Raw genomic sequence first — 19,908 nt, 5'->3', positions numbered from 1 at the left:
ATCTATTATGTTGTACTAATTCTATTTTATAGAGTAAAATATATTTTTTTAATTGTCTGGACTAATCTTTTCTTGCAGGTGGAAAGGATGAAGAAAAGGGGTTCGGGCGCCCGGAAGGAGTCAGGGTGGGTGCCTGGGGGCACCAAGATTAGGCTCACCTGGGCAGAGACATGGGCACCCAAGCGGTCTGGGCACCCGCACTCGGTCCAGGCTCCCGGACCCGAAAATTGATCTACAAGCTAATGTGGAGCGCATCGATTGGTTGAGCCACGTGGTCAGGCGTCTGGAGGGGTTCCAAGCACCCTGAATGGGCTTATTTAAAGGCCTTCAACCTAAAGCTTCAGAACAATAACTGCAATGACTTTCTCTTCCGCTCAGTACTCTGAAAAGGCTCCTATAATGCTGCTACCCTCCACCGACAACCGAACTTCAACTTTAATTAGTTTTTCATTATCAATAATTTTTATATACAATTCTTGTACTTGAAATTTGTAACTATTTTGAATTATTAGTGGATTGCCCAACAAAAGCACTTGATGAGTGTGGGCCTTAGAGTAGGAGTCGTTGAAGGCTCCGAACCAAGTAAAAACTTGATCGTGTTAGCATTGCTTCTTATTATTCAGCTGCTAATCTGTTTTAAAATCGAATTTTCGATGATCGCTATTCACCCCCACCCCCCTTTAGCATTCTTTCATATCCTACACCAAATCCCACTTGCCATTGAATGCCTCTTGTCTCCCTAAACCTAGGTTTCATTATTTTGACCTCTTAAACAAATTTTCTATTTTTTAAGGGACTTTTCTAATTTCTCAAGTTTTAACGTCAAAACTTGATTTTCGATCCTTAAATCCTTATATTTGAATTTTTTTTTCCCTTATTGCCTTAGATATTCTTACTTTTAGACATAAATCTAATTTCTTTAGATTTTTTGTCTAAATTGTTATCTACCTTTCCACCCTTCAATAAAGTTCTAGCATGAAATTACTTGTAATTTTCTTATGTTTTTCATGGTTCTTATTTTCATAATAAATAGTATTAAAATTATAGAAATTATTTCTAACATATTTTTTTATCATTATTTAAATAGATATTATAATTAATGGTACCTTAATTTTATTCTTGGAACCTCGCCCTTGATTTGAGCTTCCTCACATGTTAAGTTTTCCCTTTGGACATTGATTCTAGTAATGCCCTTTTTGATTGTACATGAAACACACAATATGCTCTTTGCCTTTGCATATACTAGATAAGGCCTCCTTTAGCTTCTCCTTGCCCTTGGGTACCACTTGGCCCTTCTTCTTGACCAATTTTGGATATTTGCTCTTATAGTGTCCATTCTTCCTACACTCAAAACAAATAATATGATTTTTATTTTTACAATTTGAAATTGAAATACCTTTGCTTATAGAGGTGATATATGGTTCTTCTTCTTTTGACCTAGAAGTAGAAGATTCTTCTTGCTCTGATTTCAATAATTGATGCTCCCCCTCAATCCTTGAGGTGAATGCTTCTTGAATTTCTTCTTCGATGTTGAATATCTTTCAACTCCTGAATCTTCTTCCTCTTGATCCAATAATTCTCCCTCTTTGGATTTGTCTTGATTTGGCAAAGTAGAGGGATCTTCATGAAGTTGTGCCAACTTGCTCAATAGCTCCTTGGCATCTTAATATTCTCCAATCTTACATAAGATGGTGTTCAATAATAAATTAACTAATAATTTGGTTACTTTCTCATTTGTCTCACATCTCTTAATTTGCTCCTCATTCTATTTCTTATTCTTGAGGAGCTTTCCCTTTGAATCTCTTGGAGCTTCAAAACCATCCATCAGAGCAAATCATTGCTCTATCTCCATCATGAAGTAGTTTTTGACCTTTGATTTCCAAAGATCGAAGCTTCTAATTCCGAATGGTGGAGAGGTACTCAAATATCATATCCGAATCCATCTCGACACTCCATTTTTGAACTTGAGATCTTTAATGATAATTTCTTGACTTGTAGAAATAAGAGCTTCAAGCTTCAAACTTCTTCTTCCTCCTCTAGCTCATTACCACTACAACAAAAACTGCAAACTACAACACCCCTACGACAACGGTTTTAAGATAAAGCGTTGCGTATTTACTCAAAGACAACGGTTTTTGCCAAAACCGTTGTCTTTGAACTCCCCATTAAATATAAAAGACAACGGTTTTGGCAAAACTGTTGTCATTGAGCAATATTTTTTTAAAACGACAACACTTTTTACAACGGTTTTATAAACCGTTGTCTTTATCCGCGTTTTTAGCGGCTACGACAACAGTTTTGATAAAAAGCGTTGTAATTGAATTTGGTCTTTTTTTCCCCTCGCGTGCAGTTTTGCTTTCCCTCTCTCTTTTCGGCGCCATGTTTTCCCCTTCGCATTCCCCACCCCTAGCCATTTTTCTTTCCCTCTCCTCATACAATCTCTTCACGCTATCCTGTCGACCGACTGTCCGCCTCCGCCTCCGCCTCCGCTGGATCTTCCTCTACGACGGTGCACTCTCCTCTCGTTTCTTTTTTTTTGTGGCCCAGTCGGAGATAAAAGTTTTACCTTGCCTCAATCGGACGCTTTCTCAGTTGCTTTCGTCTCTTTTTCCCCAATCAAATGGGAAAAAATGGTTCTTTTTTGTTGTGGTTGCGAGAGGTTGATTTGATGTGAAACCCTAGTCACTTCCGTAATGTTAGGTCAAAGAAGGGGAAGGGCATGAGATTGAATGGAGGAAGGGGAGAAGGCGGGGCGGGAGTAAGATGAGCGCCGCCGCGATCGCTCCTCCCATCGAGGATATCATGCCCTTGAGCCGCTCCTCGCCGTGCGATGGATGAGACGTAGGGTTCCGTCGGAACCACAACCAGCTTGTCCCTCAGGTTGGGGCAGGCGATCTTCTCCTCCGCCGCCCTACTCCTCATGTCCGTCGGCGTCAGGTTCTACAGCTATACCGCTTTCTGGTACGTTCCTAATCCCTCTCCTCCTCTTCGATTAGAACGGATTTATTTCGTTTATGGTGTTGATGTTGTTCCACACGCATAGACATTTTTTGGTATGGATTTTAATGCTGTAGCTTGTTTTTCTCATGCATGTGTAGTGAAACTTTGACTTTGTGCTCTGGTTTGTGGAAAATTGTGTACTTTGACCCGTTTCTGTTGTTTATTAGTTTGATTTTTCGGCCACGATAAATTAAAAAGAAAAGGGATAGATTAGAAGGAAATCATTTAATTATTTTTTTAGAGAGAATGATTTGAGTTTTGAAGGCGAATGCTCATATTCATGTCTTCAGATATCCGTCTTTCCTCATTATTTGGCAAAGAAAATAATAAAAAATTGATCCATCTGTTCCACATCCAACTTTTGACTTGTCTACACAAAAGAACATAAAAGAACTACTGATTTCATCTTTCTTTTGCCATATTCGTGGATCAGAGTAAAATTTACTGGTGATATTTTAGCTTTGGGTTGAGTATCTTAAGTGCACTGCCGTGTAACCCTTATGGGGACTACTCTCTGTAGCTGATAACGCGGCACCTGCCGAGGAGCTCCAGCATCGTGAGCCTACGGGAGGCGTGCGAGGATGACGGAGTTGTGCATTTGATCATGGAGCTGTGTGAGGGCGGGGAGCTCTTTGACCGCATTGTGGCGAGGGGCCACTAGTCAGAGCGCGCGGCAGCTGTGGTCATGAAGACCATTGTTGAGGTCGTGCAACTCTGCCATTGCCATGGGGTGATCCATCGAGACCTCGAGCCAGAGAATTTCTTGTTTTCAAACAAGAAGGAGAACTCACCCTTGAAGGCAATTGACTTTGGGTTGTCAATATTCTTCCAGCCTGGTGAGAGCATTTCTTGATCCACATTAAAATTGCTTACTTTATTGTAGTTTTTCAAATGCTATAGCGGTGGATATTTGTCTGGAATATACCAAAGAGATTGTCCAAATAAAATACATAGTTCCATGACTATTCAATTCAGTGCATATTTTCATGATGGTTAATTTGCAATTTTCATGTTTATTTATACTTTATTTATCTCTATGCTATTTTATGTTTTATGTGGTTTCCCATTTTTGATGTGTTTGTGTCAAAAAATGGCTCAAGGATACACTAAGATGTAGATCAAGGTCGTTCGTTAGACCGGGAGCATGAAATGAGTGTTTGTATAGCTTTTCCAAAGAGAGAGTTTGTGGCTGCGCACCTTGGGATGCCATTAGATAAAGCCCATAGTTTGTCAATTGAAGATCTCAAAGAAAAAAAAATCTTCCTAGTTATTATTGATTATTGATCTTTTTGAAAAAATTTCTCCATAACATAATGATTAGTTACCATATGAATGCATACTAATGATCTTCATTCTTGTTGAGCCTCATTAATGATCACTTCCATTCAATAACCTAACTTGGAGTTTAGTTTTACCATAAGAACGTGCTCTATTTATTTATTTTTCTCTTTTTACCACAATTCTAGGTGAAAGATTTTCTGAGATAGTTGGAAGCCCTTATTACATGGCTCCATAAGTTTTTAAATGGAATTATGGACCAGAACTTGATATATCAAGTGCTGGAGTTATACTCTATATCTTACTGTGTGGAGTTCCCCTATTTTGGGCTGGTAAGCTTTCTATCAATAAATCCATTTTGCACGCTTCATTATTTGTTCTACCACTTTTTGCAAATAAGTTACTTATTGTCTACTGTAAGCTTTCCATGAATAAATATATTATTTATTAGTTCTATCACTTTTTGCTAATAAGTTACTTATTGTCTATTAATTAATACACTTTTTGTATTTCTTCATATACATTTTCTATCTAACAAGAGTTATGATTTCTTAATTGCAGAAATTGCATAGGGAGTTGCACAAGCAATTCTTGTTGTACGAAGGAGCTTGAAATTGTTCAATTCGAACAAGGAAAGAAAAGGAAAAAAGAAGCCTACGTGGAAAGTTGTAAAGGTTTGTATATTATATACACACATATGTCTACTTGTGATTAATTAAAAAAATATTTAAATATGCATTATTCATTGACAATTTTTTGTTAACATAGGGTCCTCGACAACCTAATGCGAAACAATGTGAGTTTTATGTGATGAAATTTATGAGAGAAATTATTGAAGGAAATGCTACCAGCGAGAAGGATTCACTTAGCTCAATGGTAATATTTGACATATTAGTTCCTATTTTTAGACCATTAAGTCTAACTCCCTCACTATTGAAGTATAAATACAGGTGCACATGGTAGTTTCTTATGTCACTTTCTATAAAAGGTTTAAAGGTGATTGATATGGTTGGTTAAATTGCTTGTATTGCATAAATTTTATTTCTTACAGACTATAAGTTTGTATTGAATAAGTTTTTTTTAAGGGTTTGAAAATTGTCATCTTGTGATTGCTCTATTTTGACGCGTGGAGGCATGTTCTTCTTTGGACAATCGATAATTTTGATGAATGTTGTGCTATTCATGTTTCCAGTTATAAGAGTTATCTTAAATTTTTTATATCATTATTTCTCTAGTTTCCTTACCGAAATGTTATCTTGTGAAACTCTTCAGTGATGCTTTATTGAAAGAAATTAAGGCGACGGTAGTTCGACATCCAGATACTTTGACTGTAAGTGGCTCAGCTTATTGTCCTTTTTCAAACACTTAGTTTCTTGATGATTTCTGAGCCGAGTAAAATCATTGGTATAAGATGGAAACTATAAAAGAAGGCAATAAGGGCTATGCTGCAGAGATTTTGGTTGTCACATACAATCAACATACGGAGGATGTAGATGACCAATCAAAGTTTAGGATACTTCTGGTAAGTAGTATGAATTTACATCTGACAGATATTTACATGGTGAAGTAATAATAGCATCAAGTTGTGCTAAATAAGAGGTACAAAACTTGGATATCCAAAGTAATTATGGTACTTTCTTTGCATCTAACTCATTTTCAAAGTGAAGAGTTTATCTAAAATTTAAATATTCTAAAAGTGAAAAAAAACTTAAAGTCATTCAAGTTGTATGATATCCTTTGCATGATGTTTAATGCAATTTTGTCAGATTTTAATGGTTCATATTCGTGACAGAACATTCCTTGTATTCCAGAGCTTTGGACAGCATGGGAGAGAACTTATTACCTCTGAGGTAGCTTGGCAACTACTTTCTGTTTTAGCCAAAGAATGTAATATGCAAAGAGTGGATCTTATGTTCATCCACAAACTGCTGGATAACCTTGTCATAAAGGTAACATAAAACAAGAACTTGAAAGAAAATCTTTTGATAGATCATACAAATACTAAATCCTGAAATCACCAGTCATTTGTTAGTTTTACACTTTTCTTAGATAAATTGTTTTTAGATCATTGTAATTTCAAGTCATACCAGAACTCTGAACTGGATGATATGCATTAGTCACTTGAAAATATCTTTCATTTTATCCCTCTCATTTTAAAATCAGTTCTGAATTCTGCTTTTCTTTAGTTCCTGTATCTACTGTTGGTTTTTATTACATTAGTTCCTATTTTTAGACCATTAAGCCTAACTCCCTCACTATTGAAGTATAAATGCAGGTGCACATGGTAGTTTCTTATGTCACTTTCTATAAAAGGTTTAAAAGTGATTGATATGGTGCACATGGAAGTTACCAAGACAACTCTAAGTTGGTTAAATTGCTTGTATTGCATAAGTTTCTATTGCATAAGTTTTATTTCCTAGAGATTATAAGTTTGTATTGCATAATTTTGTATTGAATAAGTTTTTTCTCTTTCGTTTTACAGACATTGAGTGTTGTCCTGGAATTTTGGAAATTCTTCTCTCATGTCCAGATATTAGAGCTATGTGAAATATTTATTTTCTGTTTACAGTTCATGCAGTACTTACTACAATTATCTTTTTTCTTATATTTTATATTTTTCTTTGATAAGTTTTGTCTAATTTTTCTCTTATAGGTACGTAACTCGGGCAATTCGTGAGGCTTGAGATTTTTGATGCAAGGAGTGAGCTTTGTTAGGTTCCATCTTGCCTTGCTAATGTGTAAAAGTCATATGAAAAACAGTAATGGAAAGCATGTGATTTATGGTTTAATACTACTAAGTTTGATGAGTACAACTCATTTTTTATATTTTAGCTGTCATATTTTGGATTTAGTTTTGTATTGGTGGTTTACTTATATTAAATAAAGATTGGTTGTTTGGTATTATCATATTACATCATGAACATTAAAGACAATGATTAAAACTGTTGTAAAAAGTGCGTAACCACAACGGATTTTTTTTTGTAAAAAATGATAAAAGACAACGGTTTTATCCGTTGTAAAACATATTAAAATTATATACCACACCATTCATATCTGTTGTAAAAAGAGTCTACCACAACGGTTTATATCTGTTGTAAAAAGAATCTACCACAACGGTTTATATCTGTTGTCGAAATTATCTTCCACAACGGTTTTAAAACGTTGTCGTATCCTTCGTAAATAAAATTTGAGCATATAAACAACAACGGATAAAAACCGTTGTCGAATGTCTATAAAGACAACGGATTTAAAACCGTTGTCGTAGGGCACTACTTTCTACAACACCCTCAGTTACAACGGTTTTTTGACCCTACGACAACGGATATTATCCGTTGTCGTTTGCAGTTTTTGTTGTAGTGTACTCTCTCTACGATTAGTCCAATGAAGAGTGACCTCACTCTGATACCACTTTTTAGGGCACTTTGGGAGCTAGAGGTGGGATGATTAGCTTGAATCACTTCGTGGATGAATTATTGCAGTGGAAAACTTGAAGTAATGCTAACACCCTTGATTTCACTTGGTATCTACCTCCTTGAGGTGACTAATCCAAGGGTCCACTCTCCTCACTCACAGTACACACTACAACAAAAACCCTCATAGACATCAGTGGAACAACAACGGTTTTAAGCAAAAACCAATGTCTTTGAGTATTTTACACCGGTTTTTTCAAAAACCGGTGTCTATGAGCGTAGATTTTAGCTCATAGACATCGGTTTTTTAGGCGATGTCTATGAGCGCATTTTTTTTCGTTAATAGACACCGATTTTAACTGCGGTTTTTAAAATCCGGTGTTAATGAACCAAAATAAAATATTTTAATATTCCCACAGCCAAAATTTGCTCCCTCCAAACCTAAATCTATATCGCGCCCCTTCCTCACGCGACCATCTCTCTCGTCTAAACCTAAACCTAAACCTCCGACCATCTCTCTCAACCTCATCTGCCTCTTCTCCTTCCTAGATCGACGCCCTTGCTTCTCCGTCCACGTTGTGAAACCTCGGCCACGTTGCTCGCAGTCTCGCTTGTTGTTTTTGTTGGTCCAGTCCGCGGAAGAAGAAAAAAAAAAGCCGCGTCGCATCAAAAAAAGCACCGTCCGTGAGCGAGCTCCTCTCCGCGAGCCCTAGCCACCTTCCTCTCCGCGAGCCACCGCCCTCTCCACGAGCGAGCTCCTCTTCGCGACCAGCCACCTTCCTCGCCGCGAGCCACTGCACCTTCCTCGCCGTGAAACCTCCTCCGCCGCTGGACTTCACGCCGGAGAACCACGATCGTTGTTTATCTCTTAGAGGTCGACTGCTCCTCTCTCTTTTCTATGTTCTCCATTTCGTCTCTCAATTTTTGTTATATCAGCTCCGGATCAATTTGGTAGGCAGGTTACTTGTGGAAATGCCTGAATGAGATTTTTTTTTTGGTTACATGCTTTTCTACGGTAGATTTCTGTCATCGTTGACTAGTTTTTTTGTGTGTGGATTAGGATTTCTCACCACTTGTTTAAATTCATCGGTATAGTTGGAAAAAGTGCAATTTTTACCATTAACTATATAGATACGTGCAAAACATACTGAAGCATTTGTTGCTGTGGATAGGTCTAATGGACAATGGGAAACAAGTGAAAAACGATAACTATGCTGCTGATATTGCTTCCATAAGGGAGGCGAGAGTCCGTATTGCTCCATATATTCATGAAACTCCAGTGCTTACCTCGAAGTCTTTAGATTCTATAGCTTCCAAACGGTTGTATTTCAAGTGTGAATGCTTTCAAAAAGGGTAGAGATCCTATCTTGAATAAGGCAATTATCTCGAACAATTTATGAAGAATCAGAATATTTAGTAGTTAGCAACTTTATCAATTTTATTTCAGAGGAGCCTTTAAGATTAGGGGAGCTTCAAATGCTATATTCTCCCTTTCTGATGATCAAGCTGCCAAAGGCGTTTTGACACACAGCAGGTTATCTCCATATAATTTCAAACAATAATGTGATTTATTTTTAGTATGCCTTTGTTTTTTGTTATTCTTGTTTTTTCTTAGGTCGGTAATATAGTTTTTTATTGCAGTGGTAACCATGCTGCAGCAGTGGCTTTGGCTGCAAAGCTCCGTGGAATCCCAGCATATGTTGTCATACCGAAAAATGCTCCAAAATGCAAGGTTGAGAATGTCAGGCGGTATGGTGGTCAAATCTTCTGGAGTGAATCAACGATCCAATCAAGAGAGAGTATTACTGAGAAAGTTCAGCAAGATACTGGTGCAATTTTGGTTCATCCTTTCAACAATAGATTCACCATCAGGTTTTGTATTTGTCATTGACCACTTGATCTAATCTCCATTGTAACTTTGGTGTCACATTTTGTACATTGTATTTTGTACTTTGTACATGGTAAAAAGTCAAACTCTTTGACTACCTCCTTAATGTCTCCTATTACTGATCTTTCAAGCCCCGTTGTGTCCATTACTATTACTATGAAGAAATTGAAAGGAAAGAACTACGCTTTGCGTGCTGCAATAGTTTGAGTTTGGTTTGTGGTTCATGATGTAATCGGCGATCTCTTCCAATTAAGATAAGACATTGGGATAGTTACTCACATTGGTTGACTTTAGATTTTTGAGTTGACTGTAGTATTTTATAAATCACTTCAATTGTCAAGGTCATTTAGAATAGTTCTGACAAGGTCTTCACTATTATGTGCCTTCATATTGTTTGCTCTGAGTTAAAGCTAGTGAATGCTCAGATTTTGGGAGCCCCTTCCATTCTACTCCCGTCAGATGTGTAGATGCGGAGGATGTTGGCATTTACCATAGTGGCACAAGTTGGTGTTGTCCTAGATCAAATAATTCGGGGGAACTATTGACTAACACCATCAAACATATTTAAATTGATTATAATTGAATTATAATATGCTTCATTTCTGTGTTACTAGTATGTTCCAATTTACCTCTAGAAGTTTGTGAACTTTGTTTGATTATTTATTGTCTGCTATCTATATATTGTATTGCCATTTCTTTTTGGAGAAGTGTGCTTCAATTTTTTTCCCCCTGATGAAATCATCATTGTATTTGTACCTCCCTATATGCATTCCTGAACAAATGGTTTAGAATTTAAGCTTGTGCTATCTGTAAATATTCAGTTTTTTGCTGCTAAATTGTGTTCGAAGTTAACACTTTTATCATGTGTATTTCTATACACAGGAAAAACATAATCAGGAATTTCACTGGTAGCTAAGATCTGTTATTTTGACAATGAGGTTAGTACTAGTAATGCGTGATATTTACCTTTTCTTTTGTCTTGGCCTTGCTAGATGTTGTCTGTTTAAACAAAATTTCAAAAAATTGTTTTCGTAAATTAGTTGACGCTATTGCAACTGGCCTGAAAATTCACAAATTCCATAGTTCAGGACCTTTTAGCTTTTCTTTGGGAGTTATCAGTAACATCAAGAAATTAAATGAAGCGAAAGCGGTTTCTTTACGAGTTATCAGTCATGTTTCACGAGGAAGCATGGTTTTATAAATTCTCAGTTTATATCTTAAAGATTAATCATTTTTCAGTTTCTGGAATGTCTGGGGCTGCAAGTGAGAAATTGTCCTGATAATTTCATACTTCAGATCCTTGAATGGCTTATCTTTTTCATTTCAAAGGAATTATGCTACTCCATCTTGTCCTGCATTAGCATCATTTTCTCATATGACTGACAGTTACATCTGCTTTGACTTCGTTGTCAGTGGTTTATCAAGAGGCAAAAGAGAACTCTTTTTGAAGTTCTTGAGAAGGTGAAAGCCGGTAAAACCAGAAAGTTCATACCTAAATTGGAGCACTCTTTCGACGTGCATGGTATCCGGAATAGATGAATTACTGTAACTCTGTGATCCATTGTGGTTTTCGCAGAGTTGATGATTCTCGGCTTCATCTCCTTGCTGTTGACATTTAGTCAGGACCAGATCGCGAAAATCTGCGTGCCAAAGGCAGTTGCAGATTCTATGCTGCCATGTCGCCCTGATGCAGAGTCAACTGGCAGAAATAAAAGGCGGCTGCTCACGCTGGTGCTGACGGAGTCACACCTGAAGCGCAGGATTTTAGCTGCTGGTGATTCAGTGGTTGAATGCCCCCCAGTGAGTAAGTAGTGCACAGCAACTTCCAATTCTCTGATTGTTTGGTTGAAAATAATCTATTGTAAACAAAATCTAAGAAGCTTTCACTAAAATGTTCAGTTGCGATCACTTGTAGGAAAAGGAGCAACTGATTACTGCCACAGGCTTGCACCAGTTGCACATTCTGATCTTCTTTTTGGCTGAGTTTCATGTGGTAAATAGTGCTCTTATAATGGTCCTTGGAAGAGCAAAGGTGAATCTGCAGTGACAGAGTAGTGGATTACATTATGTATCATTCTGAATAATTCCATAGCATTGCCTGAGGATGATTTAGTTTAGCTGTTGCAGTATCCACTTTGCATTGATAATCTTCTCTTGGGCAGATACACAGATGGAAGGACTGGGAAACGGATACGACATCGGCTGAGTATGCCTTCACGACTGGTATATATATGTTCACTATTCTTTGTTTTTTTGTCCCAGATTTGCATCCTTGGATCCTAGTTTGAGTGGTAAAAGTGCAGAACCAGTATATCGTGATGCAAAAGGTTTGAGTTCTCTGACACAGCATTGAATTTGAAATTTTTTCATGTACATTTGGAAGCCCAGATTCTACCGGTTTTGTAGTTTTATATTTGCATGTTTCTGACTGCTGAGTGACTGAATTATTTTCTGCAGGGAAAGCTATTTCAAAGGAAGAGCTACTGAAACCAAAGGAGGAAGAGAAACCAAAGGTATTTTTCACACACTTCATCTTTGATTTGGTGGTCATGTTTACCATACGTGTCAGTTAATTCCCAAGAGCTATATTTTTTTGTTTCACTTTTATTGTTAGCTATATGAGCACAACATGCTATGCTTTTGATTTATTATTACAGCTATTTATCAGAAAGGAGAATTATTGGTACACTTTTGATTGTTTAATTATAGGCTCTCTTAGTTGGAAGCAAGTGTAGTGTTGATTGTGTAGGAGTGATTTGTAACCCTTATTATTATTTATTAGTTTTTGCACAATTTTTTATGTTGGATCCATTGCTGTCTAGTTGATTTTTATTTGCTCTTTTTGTTTCTTTAAGTTCACTTCCATTTGCAATCTCTTCATATATTAGTGACTAATGGTTGGTTGCTGTTCCTGGATTTGTTATAGCGCTATTGGTTGTTTCTACTAAAGAAAGTTAACTTTTATCAGGAATATTCTTCTGTGATCTTCCTACACAATTGGGAGACTTTGTAAAACCAAAGTAACTAATTTATTAGGTTGAAATGATAGATAGATGAGTGATCTCAGTCTTGGCATGACTAACATTTTTTTTTTATGTTCAAAACCTTTCATTTTGTTTTGTATGGTTCTCTCTAAGAGCATGGACCTAGTTATCTTTTGACAGCTGAATATGATTCTTTTACTTCATTTGTAACTGCAAATTCAACTTTCTGATACCTTGTGAATCACTGAAGATCCTTATTGCAAGAATTGAAGTAAGCATTGATGTGGTTGAGATAAACGATGAATAGGTCTCTTTTTAAGCATTCAAATTAGTCATCTTGTTACCTGGTGCTCTTACTACTTTTTCAACTATGATTTTTGGTCTTGATTTACTAATATATTATTTATGTGTTTTTAAAGTTTACAAATCTCAAGTACTCCAGAGTTGAAATTGATGAAGTGCGGTTCGAGTGTGCTGAATGCATGCTAGATTACATTTGAGACAGTTGTACCTTGATGTGTTAACAGAATGTTATACTTTGATTTTGATATCTATTAGCTAGCTTTTGATGTAAAAAGAATGTTTGGGTATTTTATGGATATTGTTGTAAGAAGATTATTTATATAATTTGTGAATATTTGTGTATTTTATGGATATTATTGAATGAAGAATATTTGTACAATTTGTGAATATTTGTGTATTTTTTTTTGTTATTGTCGGTTTTAAAATCAAATCTGTGCTGTTAAAAAATATACATATTACATCGGTTTTCCACCGATGTAAAATCGGTGTTATAAAGTAATATTACATCGATCATTTACCGCTGCCAAAACTGGTGTTATTAACATACAATATTACATCGGTTTTACACCGTTGATGAAACGGTGTCGTTAAGTGATACTACACCGGTTAATAATCGATTCGAAGACCGGTGTCGTTAAGTGATACTACACCGGTTTTAACCCGATGTCTAAAATGGCAGACTTTTAACATCGGCTTCATAGACATCGGTCGAAAATCAAATAGACACCGGTGGAAAACCGATGTCTATGTGCGATTTTGTTGTAGTGACACTATGAAAATCTCCTTATAGGAGGCGTAGAAATCTCATACAAGCAAATACAAGAAATACAACAAAAACAAAGAAATGAATACAACAATGAACGACATTTTCTCTTGATATCTTGTTGCTGTGGATTGCCTCTTGATACTCTTGTCTCTAAGAAGCTTTATGAACTGGTGATGAAGAGAGGAGAAGAAGAGTTATTGATTTGAATCTTTGAACGCCTTTGTATCCCACGGATTAGGATTCCTAATCGATTGGTCTAACCCCCAATTGATTGTCATGTTAGATCTAAGAAAATTCAATTGTCCAAATCTCGCAACAACTCTTCTTCTCTCAATCGATTACGAGGCTTCTTAATTGATCACCTAATCGATTCAAAAGCCCACTGTTCGCTCGTGAACTTCTCCCAATCGATCACTTGATTAATTCACATGGCTCAATCGATCATCTGATCGGAAAAGCCCACTATTTGTCACAAGCTTCTCCTAATCGATTGGGCACTTTCCCAATCGATTTAGCACAGTAAAATTGTGCTTCGTGAAAAACTCAACTTCAATCGATTACCCAATCGATTGAAGAGGGATGAATTGATTATTCAATCGATTTAGCTCCTCTATGTTCTCATGAAATTTGCCTCAATCGATTGACTTCCAACTGAATCAATTACTCGATCGATTCACCGCGTCTCCTCATGACAACACTCCCAATCAATCCACTGATCAATTGAACTTGGGCCAATCGATTACCTAATTGATTGATCCAACCCTAACTCACTTAATCAGAGTTTACAGTTCCCTTGCCCAACATCCGGTCAACTATGACATATAGAAACTTCTTCACCAAATGTCCAGTCATCTTTTGACCCACTTGGACTTTTTATCTCGTGTCAACTTTCCACTGGACTTCCGATCACTAAATGTAGTCCTCCTTAACCCACTTAAAATTTTCTTTTGCTTAACCACAGTTAGGACTTTCCTTTGCCAACGTGCAGTCCTCCTTAACTTGCTTGAACTTTCTTTTGCCAAGGTGTAGTCCTCCTTGATCCACTTGGACTTTCCTTTGCATAATTGCAGTTAAAACTTTCCTTTATGAACATGCGGTCCTCCTTGACCCACTTGAATTTTCCTTTACCTAACCAACGTACAATCCTCCTTGACCCACTTGGACTTTCCATTGCCTAACCGCAGTTAGGACTTATCTTTGCTTTACCGTCAAGTTAGGACTTTGTCTTTACCTAACTTCCAATTAGGACTTTCCCTTATCTAACTTTCAGTTAGGACTTTACTCGTATCTAATCCACAAGTTAGGACTTTGTTAGTCAAGTATCAGATCCTCCAAGTTCTACTTAACTTTTCTCTCACTGCAAGAAAATCCTTATTCAACAACACTTAAAAGACAACAGTTTTATGCCAAACTATTCTCTTTTACTCTTTTACAATGGTTTTAATAAAAATTGTTGTCTTTGAGGGGTTGTTTGGAGGCTACGACAACATTTTTTATAAATTATTGTTTATGTGTGCCTTTTTGGGGCTGCCATTTATATTTTAATGAGGCACATTTGGAGAAATAGGAAGAAAGAAGTATAGGCAAGGGTAGGGCTGTAAACAAGCCGAGCCAAGCCGAGCTTTGGGGTCTTCAAGCTTGTTTGATAAGGTAACCGAGCTGAGCTTAAAATGAACCAAGCTTTTGAAATGAGCGTTCAAGCTTGGCTTGGTTTTTTTTTATGAGCTTGAGCTTGGTTCATTTAGATATTATCAAGCTATTAATTCAAGCTTAACTTGAGCTTGGTTCGAGCTTAGTTCATTTAGATATTATCGTGCTCTCAATTTAAGCATGTTTGATTGTTTGAAATTTTTAGTTGTTTGATTGGTTATTGAACTTGATAATTTAAATTTATTTATTTATTTTATTGTTTATTTAGCATATTTAAAAGAGTTTTATTAATAAATATGGTTTATGAACATTGTTCACGAACGTTGTTCACGAACGTTAACAAGTTGAACACATATGTGTTCAAACTTGTTTGTTTAGCTTAACAAGCTATTCAAGCTTGTTTGTTTAATCAATTTTGTGTATATTGAATGAACATAAACAAGTTCTTACCAAGCCAAACACCAAGTTTGTTCACGAACGCTTGGTTCATTTACAACCCTATTGGGGCTACGACAACGAGTTTTTGGAGGCTACGACAACGGTTTGGAAACTGTTGTCTATGTGCACTTTTTTGGGGATACGATAATAGATTTTTGGGGCTATAACAACGGTTTTGAAAATCATTGTTTGTGTGCACTTTTTTTGCAATTGTGTTTTTCTTTCACTCCCTCCCTGAAATATTTTTGCCGCTGTGTTTTCCTTGCCTTCTCGAACCCTAAAGCCTTTTTCTTTCCCTCTCCCATATGATCTCTTCATACTATCAAAACCTGCATCTGCATCCAACCCCTCTCTAATGAACCCTTCTCCATGATCCTCTCCTCCTAACTCCTCTCTGTCTAACCCCTCTATGTCGAATCCCTCTACCGTTGAACATCTCTACTGATCCTGCTAAACATCTCCACCGAACCACCCATCTTCGTTCCCTCTTCGAAGCAGGATGAATCCACAGTTACACTGATATACCTCAGGTATGGCTAGAAAAGGTCTCTCTTTATATTTGATATGGTTTCTGCAGCTGTGGTCCTCAAGGTTCTGTATAAATCGAAGCACCAAAGTTGTACTAGGGGCTCCGAATATGGTAATCTCGACTGTGAGAAGAAGATCATCCTCAACTTGGCAATTCCTAGTGGATCAGTGGTGAAGCCCCATCTGTTCTTTTCACTTTCCTCTTCATAATTCCTTTGTCACATTTCTCGTGATGAACCCTAATTTGTGATTGTCGGCTAGGACACTCTTCGTCTTGTTTCAGGTAACTCCAAAGTTTTCGAAGACAGATTATGGGTGGACTTTACTTGTTTCTTGATTCATCTTTTGGGCAAAGATTGCATTTTTTCTTTTTTAATCTTAGGGTTTACAAGGTCATGGAGGAAGTCATCTTAGATATCGACGATGGTGCATCCTCCTATACTCTCCCTAGCTCTGCCTCCAAGACTGGGCAAGTCCTCAACATCCAGTCTCACACCGTCCAGTTGATCTGGAATATCTTCTCTGCTATGTCTTTGTTTTATTTTTATTTTTCTTATTTTCACATCTCTAATTGTTTCAGTAAGCTTTGCACATGAATATGAAAATTGATTAGTGATACTTGGTCATACTTTGGGAATAACCATCGGTTATTGCCTTTAATGTTGGTGACTAGGTTCAAATAATATTGCCTAAGCCAGTCACGGTATATTGAATGGAAGTGGACCATTACCATTGTACATGTACTTTCATCATAAATGTTGGAGACTGAATGCATCCCCATAGGTGTGATACTTTAGACACTATACATTTGGGCTTTATATTATGTTCTGATTTGAACTCGTATATAGTTTGTAATTAAAACTCTCAATGCATACGGTAGGATTTTGTTTTTGTCTCCATTCTCCATTGCATGTATCTCTAATATTCTTGCAGACAGTATCCTACATTTCCTTTTCAATCGCTGTGGTGAAAATTTTTTTTGTTTGGTGAGTGGGGGACCGAGACATGCTACTGTGAGGTTGCCATTTTTCAGGTCATTTAATTGACTTGTATGTGTTTCATTCACTAGAACTCCCTATTAACTACTCCGATAGGGGGGTGCTTGATTAATTTACCATTTTTGAATGGGTCTTCATTTCTATTTGGCTGCTGATAACCCATGTTAGGATTTAATAAGTATCTTGACCTTCTAGTTGAGATATTAGAAATCAACGTAGTCATTACTTTCTATCACTAGTGGTTACATCATGGCATGCTATTATTTCCTAAGAAAAACTATGTACTAGTCTATTATATCATAAGATTGTTGAAGAATCCTCTCTAGCTTGATTGGTTGGGTGTGACAAAATCACCTAGCCAAATTATCTTGCACATTCTTTGCAAAATTGATACATGTCCATCTATTCACTCTCCCACCATTTACCATTCTCTACAAATTTTAGAACAAGATATGAAGTAACAAGACGAGCTTAAATCATCCAAATTACAATCAATGCTCTTACACATGCATCAGAAATATATATATATATATATATATATATATATATATATATATATATATATATATATATATATATTTATTTATTTATTTATTTATTTATGCTCAAATGTGCCAGATATCAGGAATGGTATGGCTACAACATTTTTACTATAGCATATGATTTACTACATGCAACTTAATTCTTAATTATCTTATTTAAAGAAGAGCCACATAGATCATTATTTTTATCTACATGTTTTGTAGGAATTTTCTCTAGATCATGTGCTTCATCCTCTAAGTGCTCGGCCTGATCATGTTGAAAGAGCGCTTTTAGCATGCTATCATGATGCAATGAGCATACTCCAACCTCAGGGAAAGGAACTCGATTTGCTCATTGTAATATTGTCTGATAATGATGGTTCTCTTTATGGTATGATGTCTTTCTTGCACTTGATCTTGTTCGACACAACTTGATATTTTTGTTTGTTGACAAATATCAGTTGGCTGAACCTTTTAGCTTTAATTTTTTCCCCTTTCCTTGTTCGCTTTATTATTATATGTCATGGTTATTACAGGTGATCTAAAGCGGATATGTGAGACTGGACTTGGTTTAGTTTCACAATGTTGTTTGACAAAGCATGTTTTTAGGATGAGTAAATAGTACCTTACCAATGTTGGCCTGTAGATCAATGTAAAAGTGAGTACGTGGAAGGAGGATCTATTTTTCTTGTTCTGCTTTATGTTAATGAGGCTTGATTCATAGGTTGGAGGAAGGGACACAATTCTTGTCGATGCATTGTCAAGGTGCATTTCTCTTGTTAGCGATCGACCAACTATAATATTTGGTGCTGACATAACACATCCTCATCCTTGGGAAGATTCTAGCCCTTCTATCGCAGCTGTAAGTAATTTTTTCAATCTTCATTTCTTGCTCTATGTATAGTTGCCTTGATGTATCCTTACTATCTTGATTATATTTGGTTTATCAAGTTGTTGCATCTCAAGACTAGCCCGAGGTGACAAAATATGCTGGATTGGTCTGTGCTCAGACCCATCAAGAATTAATTCAAGATCTATTTAAGGTCTAGCAGGATCCTCAACGAGGAACTCTTACTAGTGCATGATAAAGTATGAAATACAATCTAAAACCAGTTATAAATAGAATGTTGGTTTTCTTTTCTAATTTACCTAGCTGAGTAGAACATCTTCCATGCAATATCCAGGGAGCTACTTATTTCCTTCAAAAAGTCTACTGGACAAAAGCCTCAACGAATTATATTCTACAAGTATGAATCTTTGGAAATCTTAAAAAAAAACTTGATAGTTTAGATTAATATAGCAAGTTGTAAATTCAGGGATGGAGTGAGAGCGACTCAATTCTATCAAGTTCTACTATATGAATTGGATGTGATCAGAAAAGTAAATTTTCCTATCATTTGCACTACGATTCTTGTTTTAGTATTTTTGTACTCAACACTCCATTTGTGTTTCAGGCCTGTGCCTCTCTAGAACCAAACTATCAACCTCCAGTGAATTTTGTGGTGGTCCAAAAATGTCATCACACTAGACTATTTGCTAACAATCACGGTGACCACCAATCTATTGATAAGAGTGGAAATATATTGCCGGGTTAGTTTAGTTGATAGCATGGATACATCATTTTTAGGACAATTCTATTTTGTATATTTTTTTCAAATCTAGTTTTTGTTGGACCTCGTGGTTGTTTTGATATGATCAACCAAGTTAGGTTAGGTCCTATTTGATTTTGATCCCTGTGTCTAAGTGTGCAAGAGCTTAGCAGCGCAGGAAGTCGAGTGGAAGACGCAGCTAGCGAGAAAGATGGCACGAGAAGGAAGCCGATGGGCTCGGTGCGTCCGAAGGACGAGAGAGCTGCGGAAGAGTACACCGGTGGACTAGAAGAATGTCCGCGATGTTCGAGGGAAGAGAAGCGGGGGCGGAAGCCTGCTGAAGGAGAAGGCCAAAAATTAGGTTCGGGTGAGCCCTATTTCGGTTGACCGTAATCACCCAAACTATCAGGACTTCGGAAGAAGAAAAGAAGTCAAAAGGAGCTGGAAAAGTAAGCTGAAGGCACCCTCAACGAAGCGTTGGAGGCACCTCGGCTGCCTATAGGTATGAGGGCGCCGTCATCACCTTGAGGGCACCCTCCACATTGTCCAGGGCAC

The 19,908-nt window shown here is 36.9% G+C and overlaps 2 protein-coding genes, 2 long non-coding RNA genes and 1 pseudogene across 8 annotated transcripts; all 5 read left to right on the top strand.

Annotated features, from left to right (window-relative positions):
* Window positions 1-2,442: 2,442 nt before the first annotated feature.
* LOC122025003 lies at window positions 2,443-4,558 on the top strand. The gene is made up of 4 exons (XR_006123571.1): window positions 2,443-2,509; window positions 2,701-2,961; window positions 3,521-3,836; window positions 4,467-4,558. It is a non-coding gene; the product is annotated as an uncharacterized LOC122025003 (long non-coding RNA).
* A 291-nt stretch (window positions 4,559-4,849) lies between these two features.
* On the top strand, window positions 4,850-7,182 carry LOC122024543. 5 transcript variants are annotated; one of them, XM_042583197.1, is made up of 7 exons: window positions 4,850-4,952; window positions 5,047-5,154; window positions 5,551-5,608; window positions 5,690-5,800; window positions 6,090-6,227; window positions 6,554-6,642; window positions 6,761-7,182. In XM_042583197.1, the coding sequence occupies exons 2-6, from the start codon at window positions 5,120-5,122 to the stop codon at window positions 6,605-6,607; spliced, it is 396 nt and encodes a 131-aa protein (XP_042439131.1). In that variant the 5' UTR covers window positions 4,850-4,952; window positions 5,047-5,119; the 3' UTR covers window positions 6,608-6,642; window positions 6,761-7,182. The 5 variants fall into 5 exon arrangements, 3 of the variants coding, with proteins under 3 accessions (XP_042439131.1, XP_042439132.1, XP_042439130.1); XR_006123457.1 differs by lacking the exon at window positions 6,554-6,642 and having other exon boundaries at window positions 6,071-6,227; XM_042583198.1 differs by lacking the exon at window positions 6,554-6,642 and having other exon boundaries at window positions 6,932-7,182.
* A 1,370-nt stretch (window positions 7,183-8,552) lies between these two features.
* LOC122024900 (serine racemase-like) lies at window positions 8,553-9,612 on the top strand. The gene is made up of 4 exons (XM_042583633.1): window positions 8,553-8,562; window positions 8,861-9,041; window positions 9,136-9,222; window positions 9,330-9,612. Exons 2-4 carry the CDS (start codon window positions 8,866-8,868, stop codon window positions 9,577-9,579), a joined length of 513 nt encoding a protein of 170 aa, XP_042439567.1. The 5' UTR covers window positions 8,553-8,562; window positions 8,861-8,865; the 3' UTR covers window positions 9,580-9,612.
* A 1,730-nt stretch (window positions 9,613-11,342) lies between these two features.
* LOC122024846 lies at window positions 11,343-13,035 on the top strand. Its single transcript, XR_006123513.1, has 4 exons — window positions 11,343-11,376; window positions 11,492-11,903; window positions 12,034-12,089; window positions 12,980-13,035. It is a non-coding gene; the product is annotated as an uncharacterized LOC122024846 (long non-coding RNA).
* A 4,817-nt stretch (window positions 13,036-17,852) lies between these two features.
* On the top strand, window positions 17,853-19,359 carry LOC122022553 (annotated as a pseudogene).
* The last annotated feature ends 549 nt before the right edge of the window (window positions 19,360-19,908 follow it).

Source organism: Zingiber officinale, chromosome 9B, assembly GCF_018446385.1.
Source record: "Zingiber officinale cultivar Zhangliang chromosome 9B, Zo_v1.1, whole genome shotgun sequence".
In the NCBI taxonomy this organism is placed as follows: domain Eukaryota; kingdom Viridiplantae; phylum Streptophyta; class Magnoliopsida; order Zingiberales; family Zingiberaceae; genus Zingiber; species Zingiber officinale.
The sequence above is the reverse complement of the archived record's forward strand: the minus strand, read 5'-3'. Positions and strand labels throughout refer to the sequence as shown.

Bases quoted from the DNA above. Each gene is read 5' to 3' on its own strand.
- LOC122024543 (XM_042583196.1), top strand. From the start codon at position 5,120: ATGCTACCAGCGAGAAGGATTCACTTAGCTCAATG. The intron at 5,155-5,550 runs GTAATATTTGAC...GAAACTCTTCAG, and splicing joins AGGATTCACTTAGCTCAATG to TGATGCTTTATTGAAAGAAA. The intron at 5,801-6,089 runs GTAAGTAGTATG...CTTGTATTCCAG, and splicing joins CAAAGTTTAGGATACTTCTG to AGCTTTGGACAGCATGGGAG.
- LOC122024900 (XM_042583633.1), top strand. From the start codon at position 8,866: ATGGACAATGGGAAACAAGTGAAAAACGATAACTATGCTGCTGATATT. The intron at 9,042-9,135 runs GTAGAGATCCTA...ATTTTATTTCAG, and splicing joins TGTGAATGCTTTCAAAAAGG to AGGAGCCTTTAAGATTAGGG. The intron at 9,223-9,329 runs GTTATCTCCATA...TTTTTATTGCAG, and splicing joins GGCGTTTTGACACACAGCAG to TGGTAACCATGCTGCAGCAG.